We start from the raw sequence: 21,336 nt of genomic DNA on the forward strand, positions 1-21,336 counted from the left end.
AGTTAGCTACAGTTTCCCCTAAATCCTTTTGAGGGTCACTGCATTCCATGATACAGTCCCTCATCTTGTAAATATGGCCTATATTCATTGTTCCTAATTTCATGACCTTGTATTTGGCTTAATTAAAAATCACATTGTTCAAATGAGCCCCCCTTACTGAGCAGTGCAGATTGGTTTGTAGAACTGACCTGTCTTCATCATTATTTATCATTCTACCAATTTTTTTCAACACAAATATGATGAGTAATTATGTTATATTTTCCTTCAGATCTTTAATAAAGATAGTGAATACACTGAGCTAAGGAAAAGACCTATGGAATCTCACTAGAAACACCCCACTAGATGACAATTCCCCATCTATAATTACTTGGTGAGATTGCTCAGTTAACCAGTTTTTAATTCATGTAATCTGAATTACTTTGACTTTGTATAGTGCAATTTTTTTTATGAGACCATCACACAGGACTAAGTCAAATGTCTTACAGAAGTCTAAGTAAATTGTGTCAGTGCAGTTACTTTTATTAAACTTGTGATCTCATTAAAAACAACAACAAGTTTGTTTGACAAGACCGATTTTCCATAAAACCATGTTGACTGGCATTTATTATGCTACCATCTCTTTCATTTGTTACTGGTTGGAAGCCACATGAGCCTCTTCATGATTTTACTCCAGATCCATGATAGCCTAACAGGCTTGTAGTGATCTGGATCATCTTGTTTACCCTTTTTAAATATTAGCATAACATTAACTTTTACCCAATCCTGTGGAACTTCCCCAGTATTCCAAGAGCTGTTAAAAGTCAACATTGATGGTTCAGGGAGCTCCTTAGCCAATTCTTTTAATATTCTTGGGTGCAAGTTTTCTGGTCCTGCTGATTTAAGAATATTTAATGCTAATAGTTGCTGTTTAACATCCTCACTAGTCACTGCTGGTATAAAACATTTTCTTTATCATTGTAAGATATGAATACATCATCCTGCTTCTTTACATATACAAAACAGAAATATTTACTGAGTATTTCTACATCATGAGTGATAGCTATACCATCCTTATCTAGTATTGGACATTGCCAGGATTTCATTTTTCCCTGATATATTCAAAGATTTCCTTCTTTTGTCTTTACCCTGCAGACCATCAATTTTTCACTGATAGCTTTAGCTTCCTTTATCAATTTTCTCCTGCATTTCCTAAATGCTGACTTGTACTCATTGCTATTAGCTTCCCCAGATTTCCATTTTCTGTGTATATATTGTTATTTTTAATTTCTGCTACCACCTCCCCTTTTAATAAGGATAGTTGTTTACCCAACTACTTCATGATTTCAGATTTTTTTGGCCTCTAATGAAATATTCTTAAGCAACCAATTATCATTCTTATCATTTACATTCTTGTGTTTAATTTTTTCCCCCTCACTCAGATTTTCTCATGATTGTTTTCAGCTTCAGGAAACACCTTTTTAAAGAGCCTAGTGTGTATGTGTATATATAGTAGGACTATGTTGGGTTTGCACATAACAAACGATATTCTGTCATGATCCCTTGCATCTAGACAACCATCAGTTTTTAGTTCAGTGACCAATTAATCTTTATCCATCAGAATGAAGGCTAAATGTAGAATTACCATAAGTTGGTTGCAATACTTTTTGTATTAGAAAATTATCTATAAATTTTAGCATCTTCAAAAATTTTCGGATAGTGGCAGCATGGACAGTCCACCATACATCCCCTAGATTGAAATCCTCCATAATGCAATTCTTCTTTCTACACATTATAGATAGCTGTTTAAGAAGCTGATTGTGCTGTTTCCTTTTCTGATTTGGTAGTTTATAGCAGACCCGAGATTGCAGGTTATCAGATAGTACATTGATCCATCAATATTCCTGTCCTTCTGAACTATCAATAACTCTACAGCAAGTAATGGTATTTTTAATATAGATTCCTCCCCCCACCTCTCCTTCTGTCCACTCTCTTGTTCCTTAATAGAATGTATCCAATGATTTTAACATTCCAGTCATGTGACTCCCACCAGGCTTCACATCAAATTCCTTTTCATAAATGAGCAATTGTAATTCCTGGCTTCCAGCATTAGCATGTAGGCCACTGAAGATTGTGTTCTCTTTACTTCCCTTGATTCTTTTACATTCATGCTACTTTGAGTTCAAGGTACATGTTTAAACATACACAGTAGCCCATACAATTACCATTAGCACCTTCCCCTTTAGAAGCTAGTTTAAAGCTCTCCTGGCTACATGGTTTGATGTTACACAGAAGACTGGCCTCTCTTCAACAGAGATGGACGTGGTACGAGACCCCCTCTTCCCGTAGAAGATGGTCAGTATTCCAATAAACTCTGCTTTACACCACTTGCCTAGCCAAACGTTTATCTCCCGTACCTTCTGCTGTATATCTTCTCTCATTCTTGGGGCAGGAAAGATCTCAGAAAAAATCAACCAAAATTTCCTCTTCTTCAGCTCCTTTCTAAGATCCTTGAAGCCTTCAATGATCTGCACAGTTCCTTCTGAAGCAGTGTCATTTGTACTAATGTGTATCATAACCAATAGATCCATCCCTGGAGTTGGCAGAATCCCATTCTGTCTATCAATGACATACATTGCCTTCACTTCAGGAAGACAGTGCACAGACCTCCTGTCATTTTGTGTCCTGCAGAATAGTTTCGTCCACTCTTAATGCTGAGTCCCCAGTGAAGACTGTCCAGCTTCTTTGGATGTTCTGTGGTCTTCATCTGGGCATGCTTGACATCTTCAACACTTACTGCTGTTATTTTCTGTTCTATGACAAAGAGAAAACTGGGGCATCTCAGTTATTTCTGTGGAGTAACTTAAGAAATAATAAAAAGAAAAGGAGTACTTGTGGCACCTTAGAGACTAACAAATTTATGTGAGCATAAGCTTTCGTGCGCTACAGCTCACTTCATCGGATGCATTCAGTGGAAAATAAAGTGGGGAGATTTATATACATAGACAACATGAAACAATGGGTGTTACCATACACACTGTATGAAATAATGACTTGCTAATGGCAACCACAATAGCTATCCATCAGAGTAAGAATCAAGGCATCAATTGATAAGTAATTCCCCCCTTGAAGACAAAAGGAGCATTCGTAAAATTAAACCTGGGACTGGTTTGGACTCCATGTGCACTCAGAATTGTGACTTCTATAAGATTAATGGGTGAACAGAGAATGCTAGGTCAGGTCCTAAATTTTTATAATATAGCAAATTCCTTAAGCATGTGCTCAACTTTAAGCACATATATAATTTGGGCAGCAGCCAAAGGGACAACTCGTGCTTAACGTTAAATGTGTCCTTAAGCAGGAGAACAAAAAATATTGGTCCCCTAAAATTTAAGTTAATAAAAACAATCTAGGAGGGAATGTGGTATGTGAAGAAATAAATTAGAATCATGGCAAAAGAAAAATATAATCATAGACTGCTTGATTTGGAAGAAATCAAGAAGCTACAATACAGTCTGATCCAAAATCCACGGGCATCACAAAGACTTCCAGTGACTTAATGAGTGTTGGATCAGGCTCATACTCCAGAAGTGCCATGTGGCAATAAATCCATGCACTCAAAGCATAACTGGGAAAAGCTCTGAGGAAAATATTTTGAAAGGGAAGAATCACTATGAAAATCTGCTATATATATTTTAAAAGTCAATTAAAGCTGGAAGCATGAAGAAGCTACAGTGACTTCACATTTATAACTGGGGGAAATAAACGTTTTGGAGAGGTTTTTTCCTCCAGCTTGCATGTAAAGGGATCCTCTTCCTTATGAACAGCTGCTGTTTTTTTCATCTTAGAGATTCTTAGCTCTTCAAAGTCTTGGAACATAATGTGTTGTCCATCAGTAATGACCACAGCTTAGCCAGAAAAAACATAGCGGCCTCAGTAGCCACAAAGTCATGCTTTAATGATTCCAATTTCCTATGCCTGATTTGAATTATGCAGGCCAAATCATGGCACATGCTTGCCCATGAAGGACATTTTCTTTTGTCCCCTTGTCGATAGTAGTCCACATCTGACAGAAGTGTTATTACTGCCATTCCTTCCGGAAATGAATCAGGAGCATGAAACACTGTTACCACTAAAACTGGAGGATTAAGTTAGTGGATGACATAGTTGCTAAGAATTCTGGAATGCTACTCATTAGGTCTGCCCCAGCCTCCCTTTCAAACTTTTCTGGATCCCAGCATTCCCAGGTATCTAAACCAAGAATTATATCTTAGGTTTTTTACAAGACTCTCTTAGCCCTCCCCACTACACTACAAACAGACTGTGTCCTTAAATTTGTGGATAATGCCAAGACATCACTAGAGCTTTGTGCCCACTCTTCTTAGATGTCTAAATTTTGCTTCCTGTTCTTTGCATAACACTTAAAGTGATGCCCATTACCCAGTCTGACATCCTTTAGAGAAAGACTTGTAGACTTTGCGAGATCCTGCAGGGAAATGAAGGAAATTTCCATTGCAAATACATTGTAAAGCTACATTCTTTTTGTAATCAAAGTGTTTGGTGCAGAGTCAGCCCTAACAGGGTTACTTGTCTTCTTCCTAGTCCTGTATCTAACTTAAGAGATTCTAGCGTTTGTTGCTGCCACTGTTTTGGTTTCTTCCTCCATTTTCCACTTCTTGACAGAAAGGGCACAAATGAAAGAGAAAGTTGTCTGGAAATCAGAGCATGGTTAAAACCAAAAAGAATGGTGCGTTCAGAATCAGGATGTATATTAAAGCATAAGGGAGGAATGCAGTCTAAATCAACAAACCAACCAGCTGGTGTTACAAAGGTGCTGGCAATAAAAAGGGAGCAGGCCATCTGGTCCTTCAAATATAGCCAATGGTGCAGAGCTCCATAGCCAGCCCTTAGAGTATTTCAGAGAGGGCCAACAAACTACCATTGGGTATTTTCTCTAATACTTTAGCTATGTCAATTCTCTTCTATTTCCAGTCCTTGCACTGCATGGGCCAAATCTTGAAAAGATTTGTGCATGTGCTTAACCTGAAGCATGTGAATAGTCCCATTGACATCAAGTGCGTTAAGTTAAGCAAGTGTGTATAAGGGATTGTCTACATGAATTTTTAGTTCATGGCAAGCTGGGATGTGAATTTATCCCTCACTTTACCTAGACCCTGCTGACATGCATTAACTGTTCCTTAACATGCTTTGATCTAGTCCTCTTTGAAATGGGACTAATCAGAGTGCATTCACAAACTGTTAATATACATCAGCAACAGTCCACATGGACAGTTAGTTGGAGATAGGCTAGGGTGGGGTATATTCACACCCCAGCTTACCATTAACTAGTTATTCATGTAGACAAGCCTTTAGTCTTTGGAGGACTGCGGCACAAAGGTGAAATCCTGTCCCCAGTTAAATCAATGTCAAAACTCCGATTGACTTAATTGGGGGCCAGGATTTCACTCCATGAACGTAAATTGCAGTTTGCAACTTATTACTAGTAGTCTCAAAATTCCTTTGAATGGAAAAAAGGAGTCAGTGCAGGATCACAGCAGGCCTAAGTAAAACAACCTAATGCAACCAAACCCATCTTCAGTACTGATGTGACCCAAGAACCTCCTCATGCCAACTGGCAATAGGGAAGTCGGAGGTGGGGGGGCAGTACAGGAATCTCCTGTATCTGATAGGTACATTCTGGCTCACCAAAGAATGTCATGTGAGGTCTCAAATAAAAGCCAGTGTCACACTGGTCATCAATATCATTGTGAAATGTATGTACAGATAATATGTAAGGAGTTTTGTATATATACTGAAAATATGCTCATAAAGGCTGTAGCAAGGTATTAGTCAGCAGCAAAGGTGAAAAACAGGTGTTCTGTCAGACAAGAAATGTTTCGCCATCTGTTTACATGTAAATTGAGTATTGTCTTGTTCCCCACCACCAGTCTGAACTGAATGCTAATGAAGGATTGTAAGAAAAAACTTCTGAAAGAAACTAGGAGGAAGAGAAGCACAATGGGGGAAGAAAATATTATCTTGAAGTGCATATCAAAAATTTGCTTGAGTATATTTGGGGGGGACAGAGAGGATATGCAGACACCCTTCACTGAAGCTGTAAAAGGACAGTGCTTTTAATTAATGAAATAGGGGTCTCAACCAGACTTGGTTGAAAATGCTTGTGAGAATTTGGGGTGAGATAAGCTTCTTTTGACAAGAGTAACTTGTTAGCGTAGCTTAGGCACTAGGAAGCATGTTATATTTATATTTTACATGTAAACATTCTTACTCACTGTTACTTGAATCTCTGTTCTTGGATAATAAACATATTCTTGTTTTCACTATCAATGTATCTAAGTGCTGTGGTGATGAGCAAAGTGCTGGTCTTGCGTGGACTCTTACAAGCTGGTTAGTGCTGTTCCTTTGTGAACAGCAGGTCTGGTAATTCTGTGGGTGTTCATTGGACTAGGGGCTGGACACTGCAGGGAACTCTCAGAGTACTCAGGGGTTGGTGTGTGCTTATCACTACCTGTACAGAGAGAGCAAGGTCTGCGGATGCCTGGCAGGTAGTGCTTATGCTGCCAGAGGCTGTTAGTTTCAGGGAGCAGATCCTCAGCAGGCACAGACAAAACTAGTTCATGCTAAGGGCAGGTGGTGATGAGGTGCCTCACAACCCTGGATGCCCCTGGGGGGAGCATTGCAACTGAGCAATGGTAGGTCAGTTTATCTAACTCCGCTGTAAGCCATGAGCAAGCAGCTTTTTTCTGTATGATACCTTCAAGACTCACCATAACTTACAAACAAGTTTTTTTTAAAGCACTGGATGCACACGTTGGTGGAAACAAGAGGAGTAAAAACTGTGTTCAGCTGTCCATGTCATGCATGCATGCTTAATAATAGCAATACTTTGTACTTATATAGCATCTTCCTGCCAATGATCTCAAGGTGTAACCCACACACCTCCTGGGTGTGGTGTTCTGTCTTCTCTAGAGGCACTGAGACCACTTAGTGATTAATGAGTCTGCTACAGTTTTAGCTAAGAGTCATGTGGCTTTTAGCTCATGCAGTAGAGGCTCATGCATTTAACTTCAGAGGTCCCTGGTTCAGTCCCATCCGACTACTGGGGTCTGTTGGTGTTACAAATGCACTTCAGAAGCAATAAGTATTAGAATTGCAAAACTCCTTTGTGATAGTTAAGTATTATTATCCCCCCACAAACACACTATTTTTTTCTATTTTTTTGTAAACAAATGGAGAAACTGAGGAACTACTTAGGAACTACATAGTTAAACAGTCATGTTGATTTCTTACTATTAACAAGACTGTTTGCAGAATAAAGTATGATTCATCTTAAGAAAGAAGAGCAATATCAGGTCTTAAAAGCTTTGCCTCCACTGTAAGCCAAAGCTGGAAATAGAGAACAGGTCTTTTATCATTTAATCATCTTTCCTCTGGCCAGAAGCTAGTGTATGAGTGAGCGATGCAGTTCAACAGAAACCCTCTGTCCATGTGTTAGATGGCTCATGTCAGTTAATGTAGCGCTTTCACATTGTCTTGTGAACAGCCTCAGTGGGCTTGCCATATCAGACCAATCCCAACAAGAACCCATGGTTTTTCAGCTTGTTGGCCTCTTCTTGTCAAGGTAACTGGTGATTCTGAGAGACAGTCTGTGCATTTGAGGACACACTGTATAGCAAATCTCCCTGTTGCGTTTTCCTACCTTCTATGATGGTTTGCAAGACAGAGCATTTGTATGGTTCAGCATCATCACCATCTTCCTTCTCATCATTGCTGAGCAGAGTCTTCAGGAATGAGTGGCTGGTGGGATATGAAATACATGCTGTTTTTCTTTTCAGGGGACAGGGTAGCCTAACTAATATAAGAAATCCTTACTATTTTCCCCCTCAGTGCCTAACTGCAGATACCATCCTGCTGAAAAAAATTCTTCTGCAAGAGCTACAGTTGAAGATTTTCCTAAATTATGCATTCACCTCTAGAAGCTTTCCCATGCCTCCCCAAAAATACAGTACAAAGTAGCACACACACACACACACACACAAAAAGGATCCCAGCTAATTTGCAGAAGTACATTATACTTGCTGGGCGCTGCCTAACAATTAGTGTCACTCTGCATGCTGCTGTCTCTTTTTTTTCTTAGAGAAGCAAATTCAATAGCTGCTTCAGTTGAATGGGGGTGGAGGTGTTTGGCAGCTACATGACCTACATACAAAGCTCAGTTCAAGTATATTTTCAGCATTGCTAACTTGGCTTCTCGCTGAGAATCTGGAGCTCTGTATGTCTCCAACTGCAGTGGATTTGGGCAGCTTGAGTTAAAGCGTTGACTGCTTGGGTGAGGTGTGACACTGAAGGCCAAACTGCAAAGAAAATGCCCATGGCTACTACTCTGGGGAGGGAAGACCGGAGAAGAGAGTAGTGACAGGCAAACTGGTTCTGAAAATAAACAACATCCCAAATCTTTTCTTTCACAAGCTAAAGAAGGGAAGATGCTTGAGGCACAGGCATTGGCGTAAGGGGGGTTAGGTTCTACTCCCAGATCTGCTGCATACTCTGGGCTCAATCCTGGCACAGCTGAGGCGGGGAGGCACCGACTCTAAGGGCTTATCAAGACAAAAATTGCACTGCAAATTGGGGTGTAAATCTACTTTGCACTCACCTGCTGTGCACTAACTCTCCACATGAGCCCTGCTGCCATGCACTGAAAGTTCCCTAGTGTTCTTTGTTCTACCCTGCTTTGAAATGGGAGCAGACAGATAGAGACAGTGTATGGCAGGCTAGTGAAAGTTGCCTCAACTTGCCACAAACTGTTTGTCTAAACCAGGAGTGGGGCAAACTTTTTGGCCCAAGGGCCACCTTTGGGAAAAGAAATTGCATGGTGGGCCATGAATGCTCAAAAAATTGGGATGGGGTGCAGGAGGGAGTAAGGGCTCTGGTTGGGGATCTGGGCTCCAGGGTGGGGCCAGAAATGAGGCGCTCAGGGTGCAGGAGGGGGCTCTGGGCTGGGGCAGAGGGCTGGGGTGCGGGGAAGGGGTGCAGACTCCAGCTGAGGGTGCGGGCTCTGGGGTGGGGCTGGGGATGAGAGGTTTGGGGTGCAGGAGGGTGCTCTGGGCTGGGATCGAGGGCGGGAGGGGGATCAGGGCTGGGGCAGGGGGTTGGGGCATGGGAAGAGGCTCAGGGGTGCAGGTTCCGAGCGGCGTTTACCTCAATCACCTCCCGGAAGCAGTAGTATGTCCCTATGCTGGCTCCTATGCAGAGGAGTGGCCAGGCGGCTCTACATGCTGTCCCGTCCACAGGCACCACCCCTGCTGCTCCCATTGGAGCACCAGAGGGGGCCACTGGAGTGCATAGGAGCCTGATCAGGGCAATACCGTGGCTTCCGGGAGCCACGTGGAGTGGCCCCCGACCCTGTGTCCTGACTGGCGCACCAGAGTGGGGCAAGCCCCAGACTCCGCTCTCCAGCTGTAGCTCACAGGCCAGCTTAAAACAGCTTGTTTCAACCCACAGGCCGTAGTTTGCCCACCCCTGATCTAAACTGTGGTTTTCAAACTTTTTGGGATCAGGACCCATTTATAAATGTTTATGGCCTCTCATGACCCAGTAAATGGTCTGGGGGTGGAGGCTCTGGGATGATTTCAGTTGGATTCTGCTCCCCCTGGGTGGGGTTGCAGTATCACTCAGTCAAATTTGGTCTACCCGGACTCCTGTCATCATGATAACTGGGCTAAACCTGAGTGGTGCTGACAGATGGGACAGGAGCTGCTATGCGACCCTTTGAAACATGCCTCCTTTCTGCTCTCTCAGTCCTGGACCAGCCGTGGACCAGAATTACATCCAGCAAAACTTAGAGCAGCCTTTCTTTGGCTACAACCAGCTGCTACACTAGCCCAGAGTCTGGCAGAGGGCCATGCACTTGACCCAACCTGCTCCTGACGTGCCCTGTTCTTGCCCCTCGCTATTTGGAGTTTTGTAGGGTAGCACAGTGTCACCTATGCTGGCTTTGTATCACTCAAGGCTTCCCCAGTATCAAGGGGAATAGTTGGCTGCCTTGTTTGGGCAACTTTCTGGCAGCTCTTCACTGTATGAGCCCCACAGAGCAGCTGAAACAGGGGCCATGGATTCAGCGCTTCACCTATAATCTTGAGTGAGACAGAATCTTCAGATCTGGGTGCCTCAAGGTTAGGCACTTAAATCCATATTTAGGCCCCCTAAACTAGACCCCTAGACTAGAGAGGTGCTATTCACCAAAGGCTGGGCTGCTCTCCAAGGCCCCAATCCTGGAAACATTTATTGTCTTGGCTATTACTGAATTTTAAAAAGGTCAGTTCAGTATGTGCGTTAGCGTCTGCAGGATCAGGAATGCATCGTGGAGAAAGGTGGAGGAGAGAGCATCCAAAACATCTGGGCATGACAAGTAGGGGATGTACCCTAAATGCCATAGCTGGAGAAAGACAATGTACAGTATGAACTTGTCACTGGTAGGGAAGCTGATACCGGAAGACGTGCTCTAGTTCCACCACAAGTCGTTGGGCTAGGTGCTGGGGGACGTACTATAGCAAGTGTTATGTCAAAGATCAGGCTGGATGATCATTATGGCCTCAAAGCCTATGAGTCTTCCATAATAGCCTCTCCACCACTTTCAGCCACACATGGTGTGTATTAAATGGAGAAAGAAGACATTCTGGAATGTTTTCATGCTATTATAAGGTGTTGGGTGCATTTTAGAAATATCCATAAGGAAGCACGTTATATGTGCAAAAATTTCTTGTTTCAAATGCAAGAGCAGTATTCTAATAGTATTAAGCAATCCAGGTGCATTTCTTTCTCTATTAATATATGCCTTGGGGTGGTTAAGGCCTCAAACTAGCAAAGCTTTTCAGCACACGTTTAACTTTGAATAAGAGTCTACTCCCATGCTTACTCCAATGGGATTATTCATGTGCTTAAAGTGAAGTGTGTTCTTAAAACCTTTGCTGGACAGAGGCCAAAAATGCGTAGTGCTGTTTGTGTCTCCGCATACAACTAAGACATGTATCAACCAACAAATAAAGCAGGCCCTGGGATGATGTGTTTTTTTTTTAATCTTGCCAACATTTTTTTTTAAACCAAGTTTGTTTTGAATAGTTCCACAATCTTGGAGCAAGTCATATTCAAATAATTATTTCCTTTCATTCATAAGTTACAATTTGCAAACTAATTTCTTCTTAAATGTTACATTCATCTTGCGTCTTTGCATCTGAAACAGCACCTAGTTCAGAACCATGAATACAGCAGTGGATCTGTGAAGTGCTGACACAAGTCTTTGAAAGCACCATTATAATTCATAATAATTATAACCAGGATTCTCTTTCTTACCCTTCAATTCTGATTGACTTTTCCCCCCTACATCCTGAAAGAGGCTCCAGGGTTTAGCTGTCGCCCCAACCTTATATTCCATCTCAAGTGAGCTACAAGTAAATATGGTTTAAAGATACCCTTTGATACTCTGCCAAAACTTGTACAAATAGCAGCTCATAAAACAACATCTTCCTGCTGGTTTCTGAGAAGGGGAGGAAAAAACAAACAATAAAAGTCTGTAAATGTTTGTTCTCTGGCTGTGTCATGTCCATGAAAAGAAATCTAGAGATTTCTTGAGCCTTCCTTTATAGCTTAAAAGCGCAGATTTGCCAACTTGTGAAAGTTTGCCTGACAAGTATAATAAAAACAAAAATAAAGTAACTTAAAAGTTAATCAGGCTCATGAGTCTAGGGTGAGCATCAGAAAAGTTGCTGGTGAAGATTTGAATTGACAGTATGCAGAGACCCCCAGTTTCCTTGAAGAAAAGAAAAAAAATCACAAACACAAGCTGTCAAAATGTCAGGCATATGCTACAGTATAAAAGGTTACTAATAACTGCTCGCATTCCTAATGGAAAAAATATAATTTATGAAACTAGATGGTAAATTGTGCTCACATTAGGTGGAAAGGGGACTGATCTGCAATCAGGGCAAGTCTTCTCCTTGACTTCATGTGGCTTGGATCAGGCGCCAGAGTACGAAGAGTTCTGTGCAGCAATCATACCCATGTGTGAGGAACATTCCTGATTACTTAGAGAAGTTTTCAGAGGATGGTTTAATAGACAGGGCATTGGATTAGGATTTAGGAGAACTGGATTCCATTCTTGACTCTGGTACAACCTTACTGGGAGGCGTTGGGCAAGTCTCTTAATTTACCATGTGTAACATTTCCCCATCTGCAAATTAAGGATAATACTTCCCTTCTTCAATTAAAGCCATTAATAATTAAGAGGTGCTTGCATACTACGGGGATGAGGACTTTATAAGTATTTAGATAGATAAATGTTACACAAGGATTGTGATGGCACGGTAATTGAGACTACATTGTGTTGACAGCCAAATGGTAGTGCAGAGTAGACAACTCCCTCTTTAGATGACCCTTAATGCATCACGTTCTCTTCTGTAGCAGCTATAGCCCCTTCACTTCTATCATTTATACAGAAATGTAAGAAAAAGATGACACACTGTCCAAAGCAGCACAGGTGAGCTCCAGAGTGTCCTTAAGGAGCAAGTATATCTGTACATTTTCCCGCCCCACACCCAAAACACACGTGTTTGCATTGCATGGAATACCAGTTTGTAAGTCATTTTAATAGAGTCAGAATCTAAGCAGTGACATTCTGCCATCCCCAGGGGATTTGCCACTTGCTATAGTGTGTGTTATTGAATGACAAACTACAGGATTGCATAAAACATCTGCAGAATGTCACCGTCTAAATTACTGTTCGCCCATGTCTCAGCTCACTTCTTCCGTTGGGAGTGCATGCTTTGGTGAACAGGGTACGTAAGAAGCCTACTTATACACAGAGAACGAGAGGCCCAAGGAACTGCAAACAGATAAGTTATATGGAAGTAACATGAGAAACTGCACTGCAAACTTTCCCTCATAAATAATGGGCCTTTTAATGGGTTATTGTACATTGAACTATTGTGCTGAAGCATCTTGCAGAAAAATTCCTCACCGTGTCACCTTGGCTATGGACTCATACAGTAAAGGGAATACAGCCTTGGGCAATGCCATCTTAAATAATTAAGGACTGCAATTCCTTAAGTTGTTAGTTAATTCTCTCTCAAAATTTGATTTTCCATGCGTGGAGGGGGGAGGGAAAAAACAACTACAGAACTGGCTGAAAACTTTCAATGATCAAAATCTTGAAAAAAACCAAACAACTCATTGTTCAAGATTCACTGAAATTCATTGCGTGGATAGAGGACCAGGGCATTCACAGTTATCAGTCCTGCAACTTTTGAGAGGGCTAAACATTTGCTGGGCTGGCTAGCTAATATTTAAGTAACTGTCTTCTCAAGTCTAAATTAAATTCTATTTTGAGAAACTTGTTTTGTCTTACCCAAATTAATAACCCAGTTTTAATTAGCTGTGTGGGTTCACGTGCCAGAGAGAATGTAATGCTTGTGGAAGTTGCTAGACGCACAGCGATGAAAATAGAAACCTGTTTCGCCACCAAACAACTATGGCATGGACAACAGCAGCGTAAGCTTCCCCTCGCTCAGCTGCCAGCCTGAGCTGGAAGGGCCATCTCTGCTGTGATGTACACTCTGTGCTAATTCAGGCCTCTGCCTCTCTGCCAAGGCTGCCAGCAATGGCTATAAACTTGATTCTAGTGCCTGTAATGTGGACACAAAAAGGCATGAAAACATAAATTCAATATTCATCTCTGTCTAAATATTATTTAGAGTGCAGTTTTATTCTGCCATATGTACTGTGCACAATGCAAGCAACTATGGAAACCTGCACCTCCTTTCTCTACAGAGCCACTCCCTCTGTGTTCAGAGTCAGATCTCATTGCTATGGGGACATTTTACTGCTCTTTACTCCTGCTCTCCCTACAGAATTAAGAGAGCTATAGAAAAGGGAGCTGGATTTCATTTCTTCTTTAGCATCATCTGTGTGATAATTACTACTTATCGTGCTGACTGAATTTATTTTCTCACTGTTTCCATATGTCCGTGTCTCCCCCGGCTGTTGTCTCTATACTTGGATTGTGAGCTGTTTGGGGCAGGAGACATCTTTGGGTTCTGTGTTAGTACAGGGCCTAGCACCATGGAGAGAGACAAAGAGAGAGACTGGTTTCAGAGTAGCAGCCATGTTAGTCTGTAACGCATCCGATGAAGTGAGCTGTAGCTCACGAAAGCTTATGCTCTAATAAATTTGTTAGTCTCTAAGGTGCCACAAGTACTCCTTTTCTTAAAGAGAGAGACTGTCACTGTCACTTGGCTTCATTGAGTATGACAAGCCTACGGTTCTGATTTTTTTTAAATCTAGGAAGCGTCCTATGAGATGCCCAGATGTACAAACCCTCTGGTCCACTGTGACTGGTGCCTTTCAACACTTGATCTCAAATTCAAACATTTGCTCCTGGAGCATTTTAATATTTACATTGATGCTGTAGTGGGCAATCATCTTGTCAATCAGCCTCCTGCTTGCAGCTTGGCACTGTCGGAGCAGTCTTTCCTTCTGGATTACATGAGTGCAGTAGTCCTGCCACTGTATTCTTCACACTAGTGACATATAGGTTATCAAAACCCTCCTACTCCCAGCCAGCTGGATCTGTGGGAGCTCCAAGGAAACACCAGGACCCTACAGAACAAAACAAGGAGGAACTCAATTACAAGAGAAAGTCAAATATGAAAAAAAATCTGATCTCTGCAAATTCACCTCAGCCCTACTCTGGTGATCCAGCTACTGAAAGATGGGATCCTTTTCATGGCATTACCCTAATCTCCCCTCTTTACTATCTTCCCCTTCCACCAGACTTCTTTGTACTGAGCCCTAGCATAGCCCACTACTCTAATGATACATAATCAGTGCGATCATTTGGAACTGCTGTTTACCTGAGCTCTGCTGTTCTTTGTAAATTTGTAAAAATTTGAGAGCAGGCCAGTTCTGAACTGTCTGAATCATACTGTGAGTCAGAGGAGTTTCCACCAGTCTATAATGAAGGTGAACTATCTGACTTTTGCGTGGTCATTTATCTAATTGGCATTGATATAAAGCATTTAAAATGAGAGACCTCTCCAATCCAAAGGAAAGTCTGCTCTGCCTCTCTCTCTAAACTTCATCTCTTACTTCTCTGTAATGCTCATCGTCTGTAATAGTAGGTCTCACAATGTGGTCTGCAGGCACTGGTAGTCTACTTGCTGGTGGGTCATATGGTGTTGGTCCGTCATCTTGTTTCCATCTGCTAAACCTCATTAAAGGACACCTCAACATATGTTAAATTCTGTCCTAGCGTTACTCATCCATGTAAGGAATTGTTCTAGTTTCCGATGTATGGTGCAGCTGTGCAACTGTAGCGCTTTAATGAAGATGCTCTATGCCAAAGGGAGAGTTAATCCACCTACCTGAAAGGTGGTAGCTACATTGGCAGGAGATGTTCTCCCCCAATATAGTGCTGTCTAGATGGGGGATTAAGTCGGTATACCTATATCGCTCGGGGATGTGGATTTTTCATACCCCACAGAGACGTAGTTATACTGATATAGGTCTGTAATGTAGACCAGACCAGAGAGAGACGACCTTTGAAGCAACGGAGTTCTCCTTCAGGTCTGGGAAAGGTACTCTGAGCATCACAACTAAATGCAAAGTGGAACAGATTGTTTAGCATAAGTAGTTAGAACATATTGTAAGGGACCATTCAAGGTAGAGTAGCCCATTAACACCAATTGTATTGTGCAGGTTTGCTACCTGCCTGATCTGAATAAAATCTGTGTGCGCCTTCAAAGCTTGTCTCTCTCACCAACAGAAGTTGGTCCAAAAAAAGGTATTACCTCACTTACCTTGTCCTCTAATATCCTGAGACTGACACAGCTACAACGACACTGAATACATCGATGGAGCTGTATCAATTTAACCAGATGACAATCTGGCCCTCCATTTCCTCCTATTATCAAAGACTGTTTGGGTGCATTCTCTATTGCATCCCTTTCTGAGAAGAAGACTTTTACGCCAGGTGGATCAGAAAAAGGAACTAGGTTAAATCTCTCTCTTTATGAACCCCATCATTGTAGTACTGGAGTGCCTTATGTAAAGCTAGTGTTTGAATGCTGTCTAAAGCTAGCACCATCTCTATTAGATCTCTTGTGTATCCGGTATACATAGCGGAGTCTTTATAGCAGGGGAGGCAACCTGAGCCTGAGAAGGAGCCAGAAATTACTAATGTACATAGCCAAAGAGCCACAGTAATATGTCAGCAGCCCCCCATCAGCTCCCCAGCTCCTGCTCCCAGTGCCTCCCGCCTGCCAGCAGCTCCACTTATCAGCGCCTCCCTCTCCCTCCCCATGCTTCTCGCCCACCACAATCAGCTGTTTCACAGCATGCAGGAGGCTCTTGGGGGGGAAGGGGTGGAGTGGGGTCAGGACCTGTGGCAGTGCCAGGGGTTGAGCAGTGGGCACCCCCCGGCTCATTGGAAAGTTGGCACCTGTAGCTCCAGCCCCAGAGTCGGCATCTATACAAGGAGCTGCATATTAACTTCTGAAGAGCAGCATGCGGTTCCAGAGCCACAGGTTGGCCACCCCTGCTTTATAACATGGTATCAAACAAATATCTGAACTTAACTCTACCAAAGTGTCACCCGTTTCTATTTTCAGCGCTGTGTGACTATGGCCAGCATACTGTAGCTGTTTTCCATGGCGATTGAACACTACACAGACCAAGGGCGTCTGCTATGGCCATATACTAAATACAGTGTGTAAGTCAGGGCCACTCCCCAGTGACTGACTGATTGGGGCGAGAAGTGCAGAAGGCAGGGACGAAGGTAGATTACACAATTTCGGGAGAGAAAGAAGGAACAGACATATGTGGGGGGAGGGGCTGCAGCAGGAGAGAAAGAAAAGAAACAAACAAACATAGAAAATAATGCAGGAAAAGATACACTGTGTTCAACTGCTAGAAAGGAGAGAGGATATAGTGGAATAAGCCAGGAAAGAAAGAAGGCATGAAAAAAAGCACAGGGGATACAGTCAGTTCTGCTATTAGAGTTGGCTGGCAATATGTGTCAGTCAAATCCAATGCAGAGTAGTTTTATTTCTTTAAATTTCAGGGGGCAAAGCCTTGGGTTGGGCGATGTCATGAGTATTTTTCACCTTAATCCTTGGCACTCTAAATGTTAAGTGAATTTGTCAAGTTCTGTCCTAAACAGCTTAGTGCCTCTGGCTTAGACACAGAAAGAAGTCCTGGCACCATCAGATTCTCTCTTGGTGGAACTTCCATTCCAAAGTCACCAATCCCTCCATACACATATCAGATAGATCCTTATTCCAGAGACCAGCCGGTCTGCCAACGCATCAGCAATATATGCATAACTTAAAAGAGTGCTCCTCTGATTCTGCTTCAGAAACAAACTCTTTCCTCATACCAAGTTAGGGATCCTCAGCATTTTATTCCTTGTGTCCATTATTTACATAGTCAGTTATGAAACCATCAAAGTCTACCACTAATACTATTTCCTTGAAGAAAACTTAGTTATTGTGAAGTTAAGATGTGGTGACCATCTCGCTAAGGGTTCTCTGATCCTTGGAAGGATGTTGTAGTTGGCCCAAATAAAATCCCAACCATTAAGAAGTCAGGAAATTCAGAGTAAAGGTTTCAAAACCTGGAATTTATATTCACAGCAGTAAAGGAAAACAAATATATAATTTCATCTGATTTACCATGAAGTCCAATAAACAATATTTCTTTGGAGTTCATACATCATTGACCATGCAAACTATAAAGTCATTTATTTGTTAAATCATGATTAATTAATTAGCAGGAGTAAACCATCCCTTCATATAAGGCATGGCAGATTCTCTCAAACTGAATTTGAGGACGAGGACTATGGAAAGTCACTCATATTTTGGTCAAGACCAAAAGCAATGTTATAGGCTAAATCTGACTCCAAGACTAGCAAGTCACACCAATTCTCTCCCTCCCAGGGTCAAACTATTACACTAATGAAGATCAGCCTCCAGCAGGGACTGGCTCCAAATCTTTACCGCCATGTTGTTTGCTCCCCAAGACAGCATTTCTCATGTATAGTTCAGAGATGGAGTTTTGTCTCTCAATAATTCACAGACACAGGTGTCCCCAGTGCAGAATTTCTAACATTTGCAATACTATGCTGCACATCTTTGCCTTGCCAAGGTACTGCTTTCTCCTTTGCAATGAAATAAGTCAATCTCTCTAGGAAAATTCCCAGCCTCTTTTTAGAAAGCTGCAACAGAGAAATAGAGTAGCAACTGATCCCAGGCTGTTTTTTTTTTTTCGTTATTCAGACAAATGTTAATCACTAATCAGCATCTACCTTAAATCACCATTAACATCCTGACTAACTTTTTCTCCATTTCTCCAGGCAATCAGCCCAGCTGTTTCCCATTGATACTAGCAAAATAAATCCTTGAGACAGATCCAATATTTATCTCAGAAGAAAAACTTCTTGTATTACAGCCCTATAAAACATCAGCAATTGGCTATGTTCCTTTCTTCACCTATAGCAGTCTCAAGGCTCTGCATGATCTGCAGTCCCTCCAGCTGTTAGTAACTTAATTGAAATATTGATCAAAATAAAAGCATTCCCCCAAAATTTGCACTATTATCACTAACCATAATGTAGTCATGTTTTATTACGCACAGTGACAGCCTAAACCTAATGCAAGTAAAGAATGCAATAACAATATTCAAAAATGGCACACCGCTGTTTCCATCATCTCATGACAAGTGAATATAGGGCCAGATCCTCAGCTAGTGTAAACTGGCATAGATCCACTGACTTTAATGAAACTTCACAAGATTGCACCCAGCTCATAATGTGTAAGTGACAAAGAAAACAATTATAAATCTGCGGCTTCATTTTCTTTACTTCTTATATTTGGCTGAGAGCCAAGGTCTGCCCCAGATTCAGGTTCTGATGCATAAGCCCCTTGCTCCGAAATTCACAGTGGTTTGTTAATCAGGCTTTCCAATGAAAACCGAGGGAAGAGAGTTGCCCAGCTGTTTCACAGGTCTTCAAGGGCAGAAGCCTACAGAGCAGCCGAACCCATCATGCTCAAAACCAAGGTATATTGTGTTAAAATCCATGTTATATTAATTTTTTATATCCGTGACCAAATGGTCAGAGAGAAAAAAAGATTACTGACTGCAGAACTAGACAACATACCACCTATGTTTTGTTCCTGTAGATTTATTTTGAGAGTAAGCAGGTCAGCACAGAGAGAGAGAGAGAGAGAGAGACTGAAGGATGATTGACCCACGTTGAAAGGTAAACAAAGATTTGCCTTGCACAGGAGGCTACGGCTGTTTTAGATGCTTGTGGAGCATCTAGCACACTTTGTGTGTAGCATCAGCACCAGATGAGAGGATACAACTTAGTGAAATGGTAGCCTCTAAACCGGAATCCCATGGCAAAAAAACAAATAAAAGAGCAGCCCTAATATTCCTGACTGGGAGGTGACAAGTCACTAAACGCCAGCTACGGCATCCTTTCAAAGCAGGGGAAAAGAAAACGTTAAACTCAAAGCCTTGTTTGTTCCATTTGCTGTTCTTACCCAGTTTAACTTAGTGCAATTGCGGGTGGTTGGGAGGGGGGAGAAGCAGCCATTTTCTTTACACCCGAACTAGGACCAAAAGGGATGCGGAGGAGGAAGTCTCCACAGTGTTTTTGACATTCTACTCAACAGCATATAAGCAGCCAGAGCGAACCCTGCACAAGGTCTAAGCCCTTATTAGGTGTCACTTAAGCAAGCAGTCCATGGGCCTTGTACTGGCCTTCTGCCCAGGGAATTTCATCCCAGACAACAGGGGCACTGGAACAATTTGTAAAGGGGGGGTGCCAAGAGCCACTGAACCAAGCTGTAAACCTGGAATATGATGGAAACCTCTTCAAGCCAGGGAGTGCGGCAGCACCCCCAATTCCAGCACCCATGCCAGACAATCAGCTGCAGGCTACATTAATACAGTGCTCTTTGTAGGTGAGGAGGTATCCGTATTGCCTTATGATAATTCCCTCAGGGCACCATAGGATTTCTATTCAATACCATTCTACCATGAGGAATGACGGAGGCCTGGCTTATCTGGTTTCTATCCTATTTCCTTATTTTTAAGTTATTTCTTGACAAATCCTTCCAGGCTTGAAGGTAGTACTGGATCTTCCCTCCCTTCAGACACACTGAAATGTTTTCTCCACCTCTTTGCTTGGCCAGACCTCCCAGTCATTTTTACTAGTATGTTTTTTGTGATTCATTCTTAAATGTGATGTACAAGGACAGGAAGAAAGAAATACAAATAGATGAGTATGGACAGACATGTCATTCTGGATAGTAGTTCAATGTTTTACCAACAGATTTTAGAGATATACGTAACTATATTTCATCCACTGAGCCCAAATAGCCATACCAAACATGCTTTGCTTTTGAATACTAAACCTGTTTTGTTTTAAAAAGAGGATGTGGGTCTGAGTGGAAAAGGCACCGGGCGGGGAGTTAGGAGACTTGAGTTTTATTCCCTGTCTTGTTGTGCAACCTTAGGCAAATCAGTGAGGCCTTGTCTTCACTGCCAGTTAGCACATGGGAGTGACTGAACTCGAGTTAGCCCTGCTTGCCTGAGAGCAGCCACGCTGCCCAGTGACATGGGAGTTATGCAGAGTGATTGGATGATCAGCACAGAGGGACTGCATTAGCTGTAATGAGCTATTGAAACTCAATTTGTTGCATCCCCCACAGCATTACTAGCTCAAGCATCAGCAGCATACTTCAACAACCCCTCCCTCCAGGGGCCAAAAAAATAATTCCTCCCACCTCCTCCCGCACAGGCCAGATAGCTCAAGCTTAAAGTCCCACTTAAATCAAGATTTTTGGGGTCAGGGGCAGGAGTTGAGTTAGGGGTAACACTTGAATTATAACTTGAACAAACTGTATGGGGAAGACACTCTTAGCCTCTCTGTAACTGTTTCCCCCTCCCATCTTTGTTGCATTTATTTTGAGTAATTTCCCCAGTGACGTGTTTTATGATGCCTAGCACAAAGGGACCTGATCCCACTTGTGTGCTACTGTAAAGCAAATAAAGAATTAACTTGAATATGAAAATTGGGGGTTTCCTCTCCCACATTTTTCCATCGTCTAACTCTATCTCAATAGCATTTAAAATAAAATTTTCAGTCTTTGGTCCAGGATGCTAAAAACACCTTAAAGTACAAACAACAAATATTTTGCTTTGCACATTTGTTGAAGCATTTGAGAAAAACCTTTCCCAACCAGTAGCATGGATGTCATTTGGGCTATTTAATTTACAAGTCTG

The 21,336-nt window shown here is 42.1% G+C and overlaps 1 protein-coding gene across 1 annotated transcript; it reads right to left on the reverse strand.

Annotated features, from left to right (window-relative positions):
- Window positions 1–1,729: 1,729 nt before the first annotated feature.
- On the reverse strand, window positions 1,730–14,640 carry LOC122460849. The gene is made up of 4 exons (XM_043517766.1): window positions 14,446–14,640; window positions 7,697–7,845; window positions 2,658–2,790; window positions 1,730–2,625 (listed from the first exon to the last, which is right to left on the reverse strand). Coding segments are annotated over exons 1-4 (684 nt in total). The 5' UTR covers window positions 14,448–14,640; the 3' UTR covers window positions 1,730–2,225.
- Between the last annotated feature and the right edge of the window lie 6,696 nt (window positions 14,641–21,336).

Source organism: Dermochelys coriacea, chromosome 6 (assembly GCF_009764565.3).
Source record: "Dermochelys coriacea isolate rDerCor1 chromosome 6, rDerCor1.pri.v4, whole genome shotgun sequence".
NCBI classification, from domain to species: domain Eukaryota; kingdom Metazoa; phylum Chordata; order Testudines; family Dermochelyidae; genus Dermochelys; species Dermochelys coriacea.